The following is a 17,670-nucleotide window of genomic DNA, read 5'->3' as shown; positions in this document are numbered from 1 at the left end:
CTTGCAATGGTAGTAGATTCGCCAACTTTAAGTACATTTAAGTCATCATTGGACAAATATATGGATGTAAATGGAATAGTGTAGATGGGCTTCAGTTTGGTATGACAGGTCGGTGCAACATCGAGAGCTGAAGGGCCTGTACTGCGCTGTAATGTTCTATGTAACTGAATTATGGTCACTCTCTCCAAAGTGCTCACCAACAACTAAGTCAAACACATAACTGTTGACTGACCTCCAAGTGCATCGACTTTTGTGTGAACTTCTAGGTAGTTCTCAGACAAAGGCTGTGGAATGTTACTGTTAGCAAATGTTTTTGTAAAAAATAGCTTGTGTGCTTCCTCTTAAACAGGTGGAAGTCTGGGAAACTTTCATACTAGGCTTTTTTCGACCAATATCTTGGTGGCTTCTCAAAAAAAGTTACTTTAGTACCTGTACTTTTATTTTGAATCCGTGCCTGCCTTCATCTGTGGTTTAGTTTACCATTCTTTTCAAAAACAAATGCTTCTTATTTCTGAAATAATGCACTGATAACAGGTTGCATTTGATGTGAAATAATCTGTTCACATGAGTTCAATGGGCATTTTATCTCTGTGTTTCATGTAATTCTTCCCTTTGTTTTAACATCCTGAATTTTGAAAAGGTAAGTACTGTTCTAGTAGCTGCTAAATTAAATCTCTTGCTTTATAGTAAATACTAGAAAAATTCAGTTTTTGAGGAGCTCCCAGATCCAACACAACCCAGCCTCGACAGCTCTCTGTAATAAAAAAAGTTCTACAAACTCACTAACCTCGGAGTGAAAATATTCTTCTTCGTGTATCTTAAATGGCTGACCCCTAACTTTGAGATTACGCCTCAGCGTAGACTCTGTTACAAAGGGAAAGAAGCCCTCCACCTGTACCTGTCAAACTCTGTAAGAGTCTTGTATGTTTCAATAACGTCTATCTCATTCTTACAAACTCAAATCAGCACAGGCCTGACCTCATAAATAAATTTCTTCATATCTGGAAGCATCCTAGTGAACCAACTCTGGACTGCTTCCAATGCCAGCATATCATCCCTTTGATAAGAGGACTAGAACTGGTAACAATATTCAAGGTGTGGTCTGACTAGAGTAAAACAAATGTGGCGCTGGAAAAGCACAGCTGGTCAGGCAGCATCTGAGGAGCAGGAGAGTCGACATTTCGAGCATAAGCTCTTCATCAGGAATGTCCAGTGCCACACTTTTTGACTCTGATCCCCAGTATCTGTAGTCCACACTTTCTTGTGGTGTGACTCAAGCCTATTTAGTTTTAGCAAGACTTAACTACTTTTTTACTCCATTCCTTGAGAAGTAAAAGGCAGCATTTCATTTACCTTCTCAATTATCACTGATCTTGGATGCTAGCATTTTGTGTTTTAGGCAAGAGCACCTCCAAATCCCTCTGTGCTGCAGCTTTCTGCAGTCTTTCTCAATTTAAGTAATATTCGGTTCCTCTTCTTCCAGTCAAGGTGCATAGCCTCACTTTTTTCCCCATATTAAATTTCCATCTGTGAAATTTTTGCCTGCTCACTTAACCTACCTATATGCCTCACATCACTTGCTTTTCTACCTACCTTTTATGTCATCTAAAAACTTAGTGCTCATACATTCATTTCCTTTGTACAATTCATCAATATATTTTGTTAATAATTGTGGCTGCACTTCCGATACCTGTGACACGCCATTAGTTACAGGTTGCCATCCTGAAACTGTTCCTCAATCCAAACCTTTTGACTTCAATTAGTTAGCCAGTCTTATACCTATGCAAATGTACTACCCCCACACCATGGACTCGTCTTATTAAATAACCTTATACCTAACACCTTATCAAACTCCTTTTGGAAATCCCAATGTATTATATTTACATATTCCTCTTTATGTGTCTTGCTTATTAATCACTCAATTAATTTTGAATAAAATTATAAAGAATGATTTCCCTTTTAGGAATCATGCTGATTGACTAGATCACTGCTTGATTAGATTATGCATTTCTAAATGTACTGCTATTACATCCTTTATAATAGATTCTTGCCATGGTTGTGGATATGTTCGCTGAATTGGGAAATCGATTTGCAGACATTTTGTTCCCTGTCTAGGTGACATCTCCAGTTCTTTGGAGTCTCCTGTGAGGTGCTGCTATACTGTGTCTTCTGGAATTTATTTGATTCTGTTCCTGCTGCTTCCGCTTGCTGGTTCTGTTTGTTCATTATAGTGACTGGTATATTGGGTCCAGGTCTATGTGTTTGTTGATGGAGTCCATGGATAAGTGGCATGCCTCTAGAAATTCTCTGGCTATTCTCTGTTTAGCTTGTCCCAATCAAATTTGTGGTCCTTGTCAGGGGCAGCTGATCCTGGCATTTTTTGGATAGTTGGTGTTCATGGATGCAGATTGCTAGTTGTCTGCCTGTTTGTCCTGCATTGTGTTTTGTGCAGTCTTTGCATGGAATCTTGTAAATTACATTGTCTTGCACATCATGTGTATAAGGTCTTTTGTTCTGGTGAGTTATTATCTGAGCATGCCTGTCGGTTTATGGGCTGTCATGAATCCCTGTGGGTGGAGAGGTCTGACTGTCAGTTCCAAGACATTTTTTGTATAGAGTGGTTAGTGTTGAGTCATGGCATGTCCTCGGTGCATTGTTTGTCTGTTAGGCATCTGTGGATGAAGTTGCAGGGATATCTATTCTTGGTGAAGACTCTTTAGAGGTGGTTTTTCTTCTCTTCATGGGTCGGGAGTGCTGTAGTGTATTGAAGCCCTTTTGAACAAGGTCCTAATGCGGCTTCTCTTGTATGTGTGTGTGTGGGGGTGATTGCGGTATATGTTTAGGATCTGATCCCTGCGTGTGGCTTTTCTGTGTTCTTTTGTGGCGCAATTTAGCATGACCAATTCACCTGACCCGTACCTCTTTGGACTGTGGGAGGAAACTCACGCAGACACAGGGAGAATATGCAAACACCACACAGGCAGTCACCCGAGGCTGGAATGAACCTGGGACCCTGGTGCTGTGAGGCAGCAGTGCTAACCACTGAGCCACCAGTGCTGTCCAAAGGTGCATTAGTAGGGGGTAAATATAGGGTGGAGGCAGTGGATCTGGGTGGGTTGCTGTTCAGAGGGTCAGTGTGGACTTGTTGGGCTGAAGGGAAATTATTTTTGAAATTAATGATTTTTGGTGCCCAATTTCTTGTCTGCTGTGTGCGTCCGTAATCATAACCTGGATCATTCTGAGACTGTTTTGTCTGACTGTTTCCCTGGCTTGTTGATTGGTAGTCTGTGTCTGACACAGGGTAGTAGTATTTGATTTCTTTGGCATCCATGTAGAAATCGGAGTTGTTCATATATAGCGTTTAGGCTTTTGGCACAGGATTCCCATTTCCTTGCTTGTCTTAGCATGTCTCGCTGTTGGGTGTTTGAGGTTTGTGTAAAGATTTATAGCTCGGATGCCAGTTGTCACGGTCGTGGGTATGTTCGCCGAGCTGGGAAGTTGATTGGCAGTGCAAACCAATGTTCTATTCTTTGTACAAACATTTGCACCTAGTCTATGTACCTATATCTTCTTTACCACAATTATCACTGCCTTTGTCTTTTGCTCTGGGCATACTCTCAATTTGTTCCACTTGCTTCTACTTTGCATCTGTCTACATCATAAAAAACAATCTAATTTGTTTCAGGGGTATGTAATAACAGCTTCGAACAGGTTAGTGTCAGAGTTTTACAGCATGCAACAGACAAATCGGTCCAACTAGACTACACCAAACCATGTAACCACCTACCTGCCTGCGCTTGGTCCAATGTCCTGCCAAACCTTTCCTATTCATTAACTTATCCATCTATTGCTTTCCCTGGCAGTTCATTCCACACATGAACCACTGTCCTTTTAAAAATAAAGTTTTCCCTCATATCTTTTTTAAGTCTTTCTTCTCCCACCTTACAAGACACCCCCCTAATTTTGAACTCCCTCACCCTTGGGAAAAGACCCTTGTAATTCACCTTATCTATGCCCCTCATCATTTTATAAACCTCAATAAGGTCACCCCTCAACCTCCTACGCTCCAGTGAAAAAAGTTCTAGTCTGTTTTTACATCTCAAACCCTCCATGGTAAATCTTTTCTGAACCCTCTCCAATTTAATAATATCCTTCCAATAATAGGGCAACCAGAACTGCATTCAGTACTCCAAAAGAGGCCTCACCAACATTCTGCACAACCTCAACATGATGATCCAACTCCTATACTCAAAGGGCTGAGCAATGAATCATGCTAAATGCCTTCTTAACCACCCTGTCAACCTGTAACACAAATTTCAAAGCATTATGTACCAGAACCCCTAGGTGTCTCTGTTCAAAAACATTACCCAGGCCCCTACCGTTATTGTATAAGTCCTATCCATGTTTGTATCCTTACCAAAATACATTTATCCAAATTAAACTCCATCTGCCACTCCCCAGCCCATTGACACAGTTGATCAAGATCTCTTTGCAATCTTGAATAACTTTCTCCACTGTCCACTATACCACCAATTTTGGTTGATTTTTTAAAAAATCTAAAAATTCACACTTGCCAGTTCCTTTCTATTTCAAAGAAGTATCATGCAGGACTCAACATTAAGATGCGAGGTAAAAACAATGACTACAGATGGATTAGTGGTGCTGGAAGAACACAGCAGTTCTGGCAGCATCCGAGGAGCAGTAAAATCGACGTTTCGGGCAAAAGCCTTTCAGGAATAAAGGCAGAGAGCCTGAAGCGTGGAGAGATAAACTAGAGGAGGGTGGGGGTGGGGAGAAAGTAGCATCGAGTACAATAGGTGAGTGGGGGAGGGGATGAAGGTGATAGGTCAGGGAGGAGGGTGGAGTGGATAGGTGGAAAAGAAGATAGGCAGGTAGGACAAGTCATGGAGACAGTGCTGAGCTGGAAGTTTGGAACTAAGGTGAGGTGGGGGAAAGGGGAAATGAGGAAACGGTTGAAGAATAAGATGCTGCCAGACTTGTTGGATTTCTTCAGAATCTTGACTTCATTTCAGATTTCCTGTATCCATAGTTTTTAGCTTTTACTTTGGAAAATCAATATGGTCAACTTCACCTGAAGGATGAACAGCCTCTAAGACAAACAATTGAGTAAAGGTAACTACAAAGTCATGAGGGAAGAGCTGACCAGTATTGATTGGAAGGGGAGTCTTGCAGGGAAGGTAGTGGAGCAGTAGGAGTTTCTGGGTTAAAATAAGAAGCATAGCTGAAGTTCATCCCAAGAAAGAAGAAACATACTAAGGGGAGAATGAAGGAAGTCAGGGACAGTATAAAAGGAAAAGAAAAAAAGCATACAATGTGTTGAAGATTTGTGGGAAGCCAAAAGATTGAGAAGCTTTTAAAAACCAGCAGAGGATAATGTAAAAAAAGGAGTGGGGGGAAGGGGCCTTGGGTGTTGGAGGAGGTATGAGGGTAAGCTAGCTTGTTTAAAAAAAAGCAAGTTTTTAAAAAAATTGTAATAAGTTAAGAGAGAGGCACAAATGGATATTGGACGCTGGAATATGAGGCTGGAGAAGTAGTCCTAGGGAACAAAGTAATATAAGATCTTTAGGTACTTTGCATCATGTTCGTAGTGGAAGATACCAGCAATACACCAGAACTTGAAGAGATGAGTGCAGTGGTTTTTTTCTAAGAAAAAGGTATTGGGGAAGCTGAAAGGTCTGAAGGTGGATAAATCATCCAGACCAGATGGACTACATCCCAGAGTTCCAAAGGAAAATTGTACAGGAGATTGTAGAGACATTAGTACTGATCTTTCAGGAATCACTAGAGTTGGTGAGGGTTCCAGAAGACTGTAATACCCCTGTTTCAGAAATGAGGAAGGCAGAAAACAGGAAACTGTAAACTGGTTAGCCAGACCTTGGTTATTGGTAAGATTTTAGAGTTTATTGTTAAGGATGAGATTGTGGATTATTTGGAAATACGTTGGGAAAATAGGGCTGAGTCAGCTCAGCTTCGTCAAGGGGAAGTCATGTCTGACAAATCTGTTAGAATTCTTTTAAGGAGGTAATAAGCAAGTTAGGTAAAGAAGAGCCAATGTATGTGAACTGTTTGGATTTCCAGAAAGCCATGGCATGATGCTGACCAGAGACTAAATAAACTAAGAGCCCATGGTGTGAGGGGCAAGGTATTGGCTTTGAAAGAGGATTGGCTGAGTGGCAGAAGGCAGAGATGGGAATAAAGGGATCTTTTTCAGGATGGTAGCCAGTGACTAGTGAAGGTTTGCAAGGGTCAATTTGGTATCAAAACTGTTCACATTGTAAATTAATGATGTGGACAAAGGAACTAAGGGTTTCGTTACTAAGTTTGTGGACGACACAAAGATAGGTGGAGGGGCAGGGAGTTTTGTGGAAGCAAGGAGGCTGCAGAAGGATATGGACATGTTAGATGGATTGCAAAGAAATGGCAGATGGAATACAATGTGAGAAAATACGAAGCTATGCACGTTGGTTGGAAGAAAGGAGACAAAGACTATTTTCTAAATGGGGAAAAGCTTCAGAAATCTGAATCCCAAAGGGACTTGGAAGTCCTAGCTCAGGATTCCCTTAAGATAAACATGCAAGTTCAGTTGGCAGTTAGGAAGGCAAATACAATGATAGATTCATTTCAAAAAGATTAGAATACAAGAGATCAGGCAGCATCGAGGAGCAGGAGAATAGATGTTTTGGGCATAAGCCTCATTTAAAAATGAGATTAGGAGGAATTTCTTTAGCCAGAGGGTAGTGCATTTGTGGAGCTTATTGCCACAGAGGACTGTGGAAGCCAAATCATTGAGTGTCTTTAAGGAACAGGTTCTTAATTTGTAAGGGGATCAAAGGTAATGGGGAGAAGACAATGAGAATGTATTAGGTATGATTGAATGGCACAGCAGACTTGATGGGCTGAATAGACTAATTTTCCCTTTGTTTTCAGACGTTCAATCAATAACGTCAGCACCCCTGCCTAGCCCCAAAGCTGTAGTCTCTTAGCCATGTAGACTTGAAGTTGGACAAACTTATAGCAGTCGACCACATGACCCTCTTCAATTCCATTTTACTTTGAATAAATGAGACTGTCCAGAACAAATCATGTTATAAACTTTACATTCATAATACTGTACCTACACAGCCCAAGATCCAATTCATGTATTCTTTGTCTTTAGTATTGGATATTTTATGTTTTATTTCAACTCATTTGTGATTCGGTGATCCCAATTTTTTTTAAAACTCCAGGCCTTGCAGGAGTTGGCAATCCATAGGATTTGTATAATTAAAGATGCACACCACACAGAAGAGGAAGAAGAAAAGATTAGTTCATCCACTTTGAGGAAGCGACTGTTGGGCTCTTTGCTGGTGCCTCCAAAGGTAAGTGCTCCTGGGGTCTATTAGTATTCTTGCAAGATCAATGCTATTGCGAACATCATGACTTAGTGGTAAACTGATTATATTTATGGTGAAAATATTGACTACTTTCTTGAAAACAAGTACTAATAAAGCTAAATAAAGGTTATGCAGCTTTCTAGTGAGGGATTAGTCACCAGGCAACAGACAGATTCCACTGTTCTTTGAATAAGTCACATCTGTTCCACATGAGATGGAGGCAAAGCCTCAGTTTAGTTTCTTGGAATACAACCTCCGAACTGCATGAAATATCAGTCTAGATTGTGCGCAAGTCTCTGAAGAAGCCCTTCCTGACTTCCATGTTAGCTGATATTGCTAATTTTCTCTTCTAATTTGCTTTTCCCCTTCTCAAATCTGGATAAAAACAATGACTGCAGATGCTGGAAACCAGATTTTGGATTAGTGGTGCTGGAAGAGCACAGCAGTTCAGGCAGCATCTGAGGAGCAGCAAAACTGACGTTTCGGGCAAAAGCCCTTCATCAGGAATCATCAATCACATCCGCAACTCGAGCTACTTTGCAAGAACCTTAAATAATAGCGAAGATTCCAATATTGTCCCTTGTGGTATACCACTAGTTAATACCCCCAGGATGAGGCACAACCTTCAACCATCACCCTCTACTTCCAATCATTGAGCCACTTTTGAATCCAATTAGCTAGCTCTCCCTGGATCCCATGCAACCTAATCTTCATGACTAGCCTGCCGTGCGGGACCTTGTCAAAGGCCTTACTAAAGTTATTAAAGACAACATCCACTGCCCTACCCTCATCTAACCCAACTACAAAGAGAACAAAGATAATTTACAGCCCAGGAACAAGCTCTTCGTCCCTCCAAGCCTGAGCCTATCCAAATCCACTGTCTAAACCTGTCGCCCAATTCCTAAGCATCTGTATCCCTCTGCTCCCCACCTACTCATGCATCTGTCCAGATGCATCTTAAATGAATCTACCGTGCCTGCCTCTACTACCTCTGCTGGCATCTGCTATTCCAGACACCTACCACCCTCTGTGTGAAGTACTTGCCGTGTGTATCCCCCTTAAACTTTCAACCTCTCACCTTGAAAGCGTGACCTCTCGTTATTGAATCCCTCACCCTGGGAAAAAGCTTATCTCGATCCATCCTGTCTATGCACTACATGATTTTGTAGACCTTAATCAGGTCCACCCTCAATCTCCTTTTCTCTAATGAAAACAATTCTAACCTCCTCAACCTCTCTTCGTAGTTAGCACCTTTCATACTAAGCAACATCCTCATAAACCTTCTCTGCATCCTCTCCAAACGTCCACATCCTTTTGGTAATGTGGCGACCAGATCTGTATACAGTATTCTAAATGTGGCCGAACCAATGTCGTGTACAATTTTAACATGACCTGCCAGCTCTTATACTTAATATCCTGTCCAATGAAGGCAAACATACCTCTTGGTTGCCTCTTTGAAAATCTCAAAGATTTGTCAGATATGATTTCCTACACACAAATCCATGCTGACTATCCCAAATTAAACTTTGACTATCTTTGGAATTAATCTAGTCAATCTCCTCTGCACTGCATCCAATGCAACGCTATACCTTCTGAAGTAAAAGGACCAAAAAAGTGTTCACAATACTCCGGGTGCAAAAGGGTTAGGGCAAAAGTGTTAAGGATTATTGAGTTGATAGGTAGCAGATGGGAAAGTAGAATTGAGACCACAATCTTACTTAATGGCATAGACTTTCGGACCAAAGAGTGCCTGGTGCTCCATCATTAGATCTTATAAGTATTATCAAACAACATTTTACATCATGCTACATCAGGAGTTATTGGGATAGAGGAAGACTGAAGTTCTGATCAATGTGATAGGATTTAAAGTGTATCTTTAAGAATGAAGCAAGAGAAGCCAAGAAACTTACAGATGAAATTTGTAAAATCAAGGCTATGCTTCAGTGGGAGCCAATATAAGTCTGCAAACACAGTGGTGATAGATGAACATAACTTTGTGAAAGTTAGGGCATAGGCACTAGAGTTCTAAGTGATAGGAAGTCAGTCAGCACTGGAATTGTCATGCAAGGTTTCAGTAGGTGAGTGGAGTCAGGGCAGAGTCAGGGAAGATCTTGGAGATGGAAATAATAAGTGTTGTAGATGATGCAGGTTTGGTCAGAATCTCATCTCAATGTCAGATACAATACCAAGGTGATGAACAAATCAGAGGTAGAGAATAAATTGCAAAGGCTTTTCTTCTTGTCATCAGTGGCTAGGAAGTAAAGTTTGTGGCAGGGACTTGCAGATTTCTTAGCAATGTAGAGGAGTGAAATTTCTGCTCATCTTGCCTTGGATGTTGGACAAGCAGTGAGACAATTTAGAGATGGTAGATGACACTGGTTGGGGTGACTTTGGTTTTGGCTTGAAGATAGCGGTGGTGGAATAATTATTTCCCACAGGCTCTGCAAGTTAAGCTGCCTGCTGGAGTGCAGCTGCATCAGTGAGGTGAACCACTACAGCAAGACAGATCAGGAACAGTGTCGGGGCAATAACACAACCTTGCTTGATACTGGTCCGAATGTGGAATGAGTTGTAGTGGAACCATTTGTTATTACCATGACTTCCATGTTGTTATGGAGCAGGTGAAGGATGGTGACAAACTTCATGGTACAACCAAAGTGGAGAAGAATGCTCCAAAATGGTGTCAAAGACTTTGAATGAAGTCCATGTACAGGGGTAGGTTATTTCCCTGCATATCTCCTGCAACTGTCATGTGATGAAAATCATGTGTGTCATGCCTGTTCATGGCCAAAAGCCACACTGCAATTCCAGGTGGAGTTCAGGACAACAGATGATGATGATGATGACGATGACGATGATGATGATGGTAGCAAAAGCATATCAGAAATGACAACCAGACTACAAGGAATCATGACAGTACAACAACTACTTACAAGAACAAAAGATCCCATGCCCATAACATGTAGGACCAATGTGATATACAAAATTCCATGTAACAACTGCCACAAACATTACGTTGGTCACAGGGAGGAAACTAGCAATCTGGATACACAAACACCAACTAGCATCAAAATGGATCTCCCTCATCTCAGTATGCACAGTCAAAGAGGGCCAAGGATGATTATGTTGTCCCAATCTAAACAGAGGCATGCACGGAATTCTTAGAGGCTTGGTTTCCAATCTGCAACACCATCAGTAAGCATGTTGACATAGATCCCATATACAAACCACTGCAAAGGAAATGGGAATTGATACCACCCACCTTAACAGACTGGGGCATATAAATATCAAGCAGAATAGAACAACAACGCTTCACAGACATCATGATGTTATCTAGCATGGTGACAAAATGTTTGCATGCCAACTCACCAACTCAGCAGGCTAATCTACAACCACCTTTATTATTTGTTGTTTACATAAACGATCTGGATGTGAATGTACAAGACATGATTAGTAAGTTTCCGGATGAGACTAAAATTAAGTGGTATTGTTAATAGAGAGGAAAGTTATCAAAAATTATAGAAGGATCTTGATCAGATGGGATAGTGTGCTGAGGATTGGCAAATGCAGTTCATTACAGATAAGTGTGAGGTGTTGCACTGTGGAAAGTCAAACCAAAGTAGGACTTATGCAGTAAACAGTAGGGTCCTGAGGAGTGTTGTGGAACAAAGGGAGCTAGGAGTACAAATACATAGTTCTTTGAAAGCACCATCACAGGTAGATAGGGTGGTGAAGAAGGCATTTAGCATGCTGGCCTTCATTGGCTGAGGCATTGAGTATAGGAGTTGGGATGTTATGTTACAGTTGTATAAGTCACCGGTGAGGCCGCACTTGGAATATTGTGTACCGTTTTGGTCACCCTGGTATAGGAAAGACATAGTTAAAGTGGAAAGCATGCAAAGAAGATTTATGAGGATGTTGCCAGGCCTAGTAGACCTGAGTTATAGGGAGGGGTTGGTTGGATAAGACTTTATTCTTGGAAAGTAGGAGAATGAAGGATGACCTGATTGAGATGTATAAAGTCATGACGGGCATGGATAGAATGAGTGCATGTAGACTTTTCCCCAGGGATGGGGAATTAAAAACTAGAGGGCGTAGATTTAAGGTGAGAGAGGAAAGATTTAAGAAGGACCTGAGGGGCAGCTTCTTCACACAAACAGTGGTGTATATGTGGAGTGGGCTGCCAGAGAAAGTGGTTGAGGCAGGTACAGGTAGACAGCTCTTTATCTGAAATCCAAAAAGCTCTAAAGTCCTAAGGGTTTTTTCTGTGAAGTTTTTTTCTTATTAACGAGGTTGTTTGGCATGCAAACAAGAGCGCTCCTCAAACATTCCAACTCTCAACAAACAGTATTTCAACTCCATCTCAAACATCAAAAACTGTAAGTACAACAAACTTTTATCTACCCACCTCCATAACCAGCGCTCTTCAAACATTCCAGAAGATTCCCCTGATGCAGCTACCACCCCCATGCTGATTGATAATGTCACTTCCACCCTCACCATGGCCACTCTCACAACCACTTCCGCCCCTCACAATTTCTCATGCATCACACGTGACATTACGCCCGCCCCTCACATCATCGCTGATGCCACATGCTCAATGACTTCCGCCACCCCTACTGCCATGGTCACCACCACTTCTGTCCTCACCAGCACCACTCATCTGCATTCTGCTGACTCGCCCCCCCACAGACCCCGCTGTCACTATCCCCACCCCCCCAGAACCCCGAGGAGAACACTACCCCTGCTCATGACTCCACTCCCATTCCCCCCACCATCACACCCACTCCAGTTACTGGCTCCAACCCCAATCCCAGCTCCACACCCACACCAGATCCCAGCTCCCAGCCCTGCCGAGTTTTCACCATCCCTCCAGATCTCCCCCTCACTTAGGATGAACGATCAGTCCTCAGCAAAGAACGCGCCTTCATCCCCCTCTGTCCACGCATCAATGAATTTAATACATGCCGTGACGTCGAACAATTCTTCCGTCGCCTCCGCCTCCGAGCTTACTTTCACAATCAGAATTCCCACCCACCTCCAACACACTGTTTCCACCTGGACACCCCGCGCTGGCCTATTACCTGACCTCGACCTCTTCATTTCCAACTGCTGCCGGGACATTAACTGCCTCAACCTGTCTACCCCCCTTCCCCCACTCCAACCTCTCACCCTCACAATGCGCAGCCCTCCAATCCCAACCTCTCAATCAAGCCAGAGGATAAAGGGGGCGCAGTGGTAGTCTGGCGCACTGACCTCTACACCGCTGAAGCCAAACGCCAACTCGAAGACACCTCTTCCTACTGCCCCCTCGACCATGACCCCACCCCCATCACCAAACCATCATCTCCCAGACCATACAGAACCTCATCACCTCAGGAGATCTCCCACCCACCGCTTCCAACCTCATAGTCCGGGAACCCCGCACTGCCCCACTGAACTCATCTCTACCTACCTCCACACTGTCCTATCCCCCCTAGTCCAGGAACTCCCCACATACGTTCGAGACACCACCCACGCCCTCCACCTCCTCGAAGACTTCAGTTTCCCCGGCCCCCAACGCCTCATCTTCACCATGGATATCCAATCCCTCTACACCTCCATCCGCCATGACCAGGACCTCCAAGCCCTCCATTTTTTCCTCTCCAGATCTCCCCAGCAGTACCCTTCCACCGACACACTCATTCATTTGGCCGAAGTGGTCCTCACCCTTAACAATTTCTCCTTTGAATCCTCTCACTTCCTCCAGACCAAAGGGGTAGCCATGGGCACACCTATGGGCCCCAGCTATGCCTGTCTCTTTGTTGGCTACGTAGAACAGTTGATCTTCCGTAATTACACCGGCTCCACTCCCCAACTCTTCCTCTGCTACATTGATGACTGCATTGGCCCCACCTCGTGCTCCCGCGAGGAGGTTGAGCAATTCATCAACTTCACCAACACATTCCACCCTGACCTTAAATTTACCTGGACCATCTCTGACACCTCCCTCCCCTTCCTGGACCTCTCCACCTCCATTAATGACGACCAACTTGACACTGACACTTTTTACAAACCCACCAACTCCCACAGCTACCTGGATTACACCTCTTCCCACCCTACCTCTTGCAAAAATGCCATCCCGTTTTCCAATTCCTCCGCCTCTGCCGTATCTGCTCCCAGGAGGACCAATTCCACCACAGAACACACCAGATGGCCTCCTTCTTTAGAGACCGTAATTTCCCTTCCCTCGTGGTTAAAGATGCCCTCCAACGCATCTCGTCCACATCCCGCACCTCCACCCTCAGACCCCACCCCTCCAACCATGACAAGGACAGAACACCCCTGGTGCTCACCTTCCACCCTACAAACCTTCGCATAAACCAAATCATCCGCCTCCAAAAAGACCCCACCACCAGGGATATATTTCCCTCCCCACCCCTTTCCGCCTTCCGCAAAGACTGTTCCCTCCGGTACTACCTGGTCAGGTCCACGCCCCCCTACAACCCACCCTCCCATCCTGGCACTTTCCCCTGCCACCGCAGGAACTGTAAAACCTGTGCCCACACCACCACCCTCACCTCTATCCAAGGCCCTAAAGGAGCCTTCCACATCCATCAAAGTTTTACCTGCACATCCACTAATATCATTTATTATATCCGTTGCTCCCGATGCGGTCTCCTCTACATTGGGAAGACTGGGCACCTCCTAGCAGAGCGCTTCAGGGAACATCTCCAGGACACCTGCACCAATCAACCACACCGGCCCCTGGCCCAACATTTCAACTCCCCCTCCCACTCTGCCGAGGACATGGAGGTCCTGGGCCTCCTTCACCGCCGCTCCCTCACCACCAGATGATTGGAGGAAGAACGACTCATCTTCTGCCTTGGAACACTTCAACCCCAGGGCATCAATGTGGACTTCAACAGTTTCCTCATTTCCCCTTCCCCACCTCACCCTAGATCCAAACTTCCAGCTCAGCACTGTCACCGTGACTTGTCCTACCTGCCTATCTTCTTTTCCACCTATCCACTCCACCCTCTCCTCCCTGACCTATCACCTTCATCCCCTCCCCCACTCACCCATTGTACTCTATGCTGCTTTCTCCCCACCCCACCCTCCTCTAGCTTATCTGTCCACGCTTCAGGCTCACTGCCTTTATTCCTAATGAAGGGCTTTTGCCCGAAATGTCAATTTCACTGCACTTTGGATGCTGCCTGAACTGCTGTGCTCTTCCAGCACCACTGATCCAGAATCTGGTTTCCAGCATCTGCAGTCATTGTTTTTACCTCAGTTAACCAAAGTCAACACCCACTCGACATGTGTCACTCAGATGTAACGTGCTGGGGCGTAGCCCAGCACTGGCAGGCCTCAATTCTATTTCAAGGCCTGTTTTACTCAGTGAGTTTGCTACACCAGTAAATGTTTTAAAATTTCACCATCAAACTGTCACTTATTCTGAAATTCAAAAAATTTTAAATTCCAAAATCCAGCTGGTTCAGAGCATTTCGGATAAAGGATTGTACACTTATACAATAGCAACATGTTAAAAACATTGGATAGGTACATGGCTGGGAAGGGTTTAGAGGGATTTTGACAAAATACGGGCAATTGGAACTAGCTGAGTGGGCACCATGATCATCATGAACCAGTTTGGGCTGAAGGACCTGTTTCCATGCTTTATTACTCTATGACTGAGGGATTTGTCTTATGAAGAGAAATTGAGCAGTTTAGGCCTAAACACTCGAGTTTAGAAGAATGAGAGGATTTCTAGTTGAGGTATAAAAGATGCTCAAGGGGATTGTCTTAAGTAGATGTAGAGAGGAATTGCCTCTTGTGGGAAAATGTAGAATACAAGGTCATTCTTTTTAGGATAAGGGGTAGCAAGTTTAAAACCAAAATGAGAAGAAATTACTTAGCTCAAAGTAATCTGTGGAATTCACTACTCCAGAGTGCAATGGTTGCATGCACTTTGAATGTATTTAAGGAGGGGACAAACAGATTTTTAATTAGTAATCGGTTGAAGGGTAAGGAGTGCAGGCAGGAAGGTGGAGTTGAGGCTGTGATTAAATCAACCGTGATCACATTGAATGATGGAGGCTCAATTGGCTCCTCCTGCTCATAGTTCTCATGTTTTTATGAATGCATATGACACAGACTCCACTCATCTCGACGGAAGAGATTTCCCAAGAATGACACTCTCCAAGAGAAGAAATTCCTCCTTGAACCTGACTTTAAACGATAGATTGTTTATTTTGAAATGATACCCTCAAGTTCTAGATTTCCCAACTAGGGGAAAGCTATTCTCAGCATTTACCTGTCAAAGTCAATAAGTGTGACGCTGAAAAAGCACAACCAGTCAGGCAGCATTCAAGGAGAAGGAGAGTTGACGTTTCAAGCATAAGCTCTTCATTAGGTATCTGTCAAACCCTCTCAGAATCTTGTATGTTTTGATAAGATCAACTCTCATTCATGTAAACTCAAAAGTCCAACCTACTCTACCATTCATTAACCTTCATCCTAGAAATCGATCTTTAGAACATTCTCTGAACTGTCTCCACTACAAGTATATCTCTGCTTAAATAAGGAAACTAAAACTGTACTCTAGGTACAACCCATAGCTTTATTGTGTTTCATGAAGATTGACACCCAGATACCTCTGGAGCAAACATTTTGTAGCCTGTCTCCAATTTATAATGTTTTGTTTTTCTATTCTTCCTATCAGTGTGGATACCAACTACAATTTCCTGTATTGTATTTCATCTGCAAATTGTTACCCACCTACTTAACTAATATACATAGCTTTACATCGTGTTTTCCCACCTATCTTTGCATCTTCAGAAAATATGGCTACAATACATTGTCTGTTCACCCAGGCATTATTATAGATTGTAAATAGTTGAGGCCTGAGCACTTCTCTATGCACATTGTGAAAGTATTTGATTCATCCTGACTTGATACACTGAATTCTGATGGAAATTGGCTTCATTGTCAATTTTGGCAAGTTTCATGCAGGGTTTCTCTTAGGGTGTAGGTTTGCTCGCTGAGCTGGTTTGATATCCAGACGTTTCATTACCTGGCTAGGTAAAATCATCAGTGGCGACCTCCAAGTAAAGCAAAGCTGTTGTCTCCTGCTTTCTATTTATATCTTTCTCCTGGATGGGGTTCCTGGAGTTGTGGTGATGTCATTTCCTATTTGTTTTCTGAGGGGTTGATAGATGGCATCTAGATCTATGTGCTTGTTTATGGCGTTGTGGTTGGAGTGCCAGGCCTATAGGAATTCTCTGGCATGTCTTTGCTTAGCCTGTCCCAGGATAGATGTGTTGTCCCAGTCAAAATGGTGGTTTTTTTCATCCATGTGTAGGGCTGTGTGGGAGAGGGGGTCATGTCTTTTTGTGGCTAGCTTCATGTATCCTGGTGGCTAACTTTCTTCCTGTTTGTCCTACGTAGTGTTTGTGGCAGTCCTTGCATGGAATCTTATAGATGACGTTGGATTTGTCCATGGGTTGTACTGGGTCTTTTAAGTTTGTTAGTTTTTCTTTGAGAGTGTTGGTGGGTTTGTGTGCTACTAGGATTTTGAGGGGTCTCAGTAGTCTGGCTGTCATTTCTGAAACTTCTTTGATGCAGGTTCTCTCCATAGAACCTGGTAGGTTTTCTCGTGGAAGCATTGGAAAGGGTGCAGAGAAGGTTTACCAGGATGTTACCTGTCTAGAGGGAATGTCTTATGAGGAAAGGCCAAGGGACTTGCGTCTGTTCTCATTGGAGAAAAGTCGGCTAAGAGGGAATTTAATGGAGACATACAAGATGATAAGAGGATTAGATACGGTGGATGATGAGAGTCCTTTTCCTCAGATGATGACGTCGGCTTGTATGAGGGAGCATGGCTACAAATTGAGGGGTGATAGATTTAAGACAGATGTCAGAGGCAGGTTCTTTAGTGAGTTTTGAGAAGCATTGGTTGAGGTTCTGGATGTAGGTTTGCTAGCTGAGCTGGAAGGTTCATTCTCAGACATTTTGTTACCATACTAAGTAACATCTTCAGTGAGCCTCCAGACGAAACACTACTGATGTTTCCTGTTTTCTATTTATATATTTGGGTTTCTTTGGGCTGGTGATGTCATTTTCTGTGGTGATGTCATTTCCCATGCTGATGTCATTTCCTATTCTTTTTCTCAGGGGTGGTAAATGGGGTCCAAGTCAACATGTTTGTTGATGGAGTTCCGGTTGGAATGCCATGCTTCTAGGAATTCTCGTGCATGTCTCTGGCTGCTGTATTGTTCTATGTACTATGTTCCCA

General features: G+C 43.4%; 1 protein-coding gene across 2 annotated transcripts in view; it reads left to right on the top strand.

Moving 5' to 3' along the window:
• Positions 1–17,670, top strand: part of coasy (CoA synthase) — a 95,448-nt gene that overhangs the window by 13,554 nt on the left and 64,224 nt on the right. For both annotated transcript variants that reach the window (XM_060848818.1, XM_060848819.1), the window contains exon 4: positions 7,248–7,379. In XM_060848818.1, the coding sequence (XP_060704801.1) occupies positions 7,248–7,379 (132 nt within the window). The remainder of the gene's footprint in view (positions 1–7,247; positions 7,380–17,670) is intronic.

Source organism: Hemiscyllium ocellatum, chromosome 32 (genome assembly GCF_020745735.1).
Source record: "Hemiscyllium ocellatum isolate sHemOce1 chromosome 32, sHemOce1.pat.X.cur, whole genome shotgun sequence".
Classification (NCBI taxonomy): Eukaryota; Metazoa; Chordata; class Chondrichthyes; order Orectolobiformes; family Hemiscylliidae; genus Hemiscyllium; species Hemiscyllium ocellatum.
Note: the sequence above shows the minus strand (reverse complement) of the source record. Positions and strands in the feature narration are given on the sequence as shown.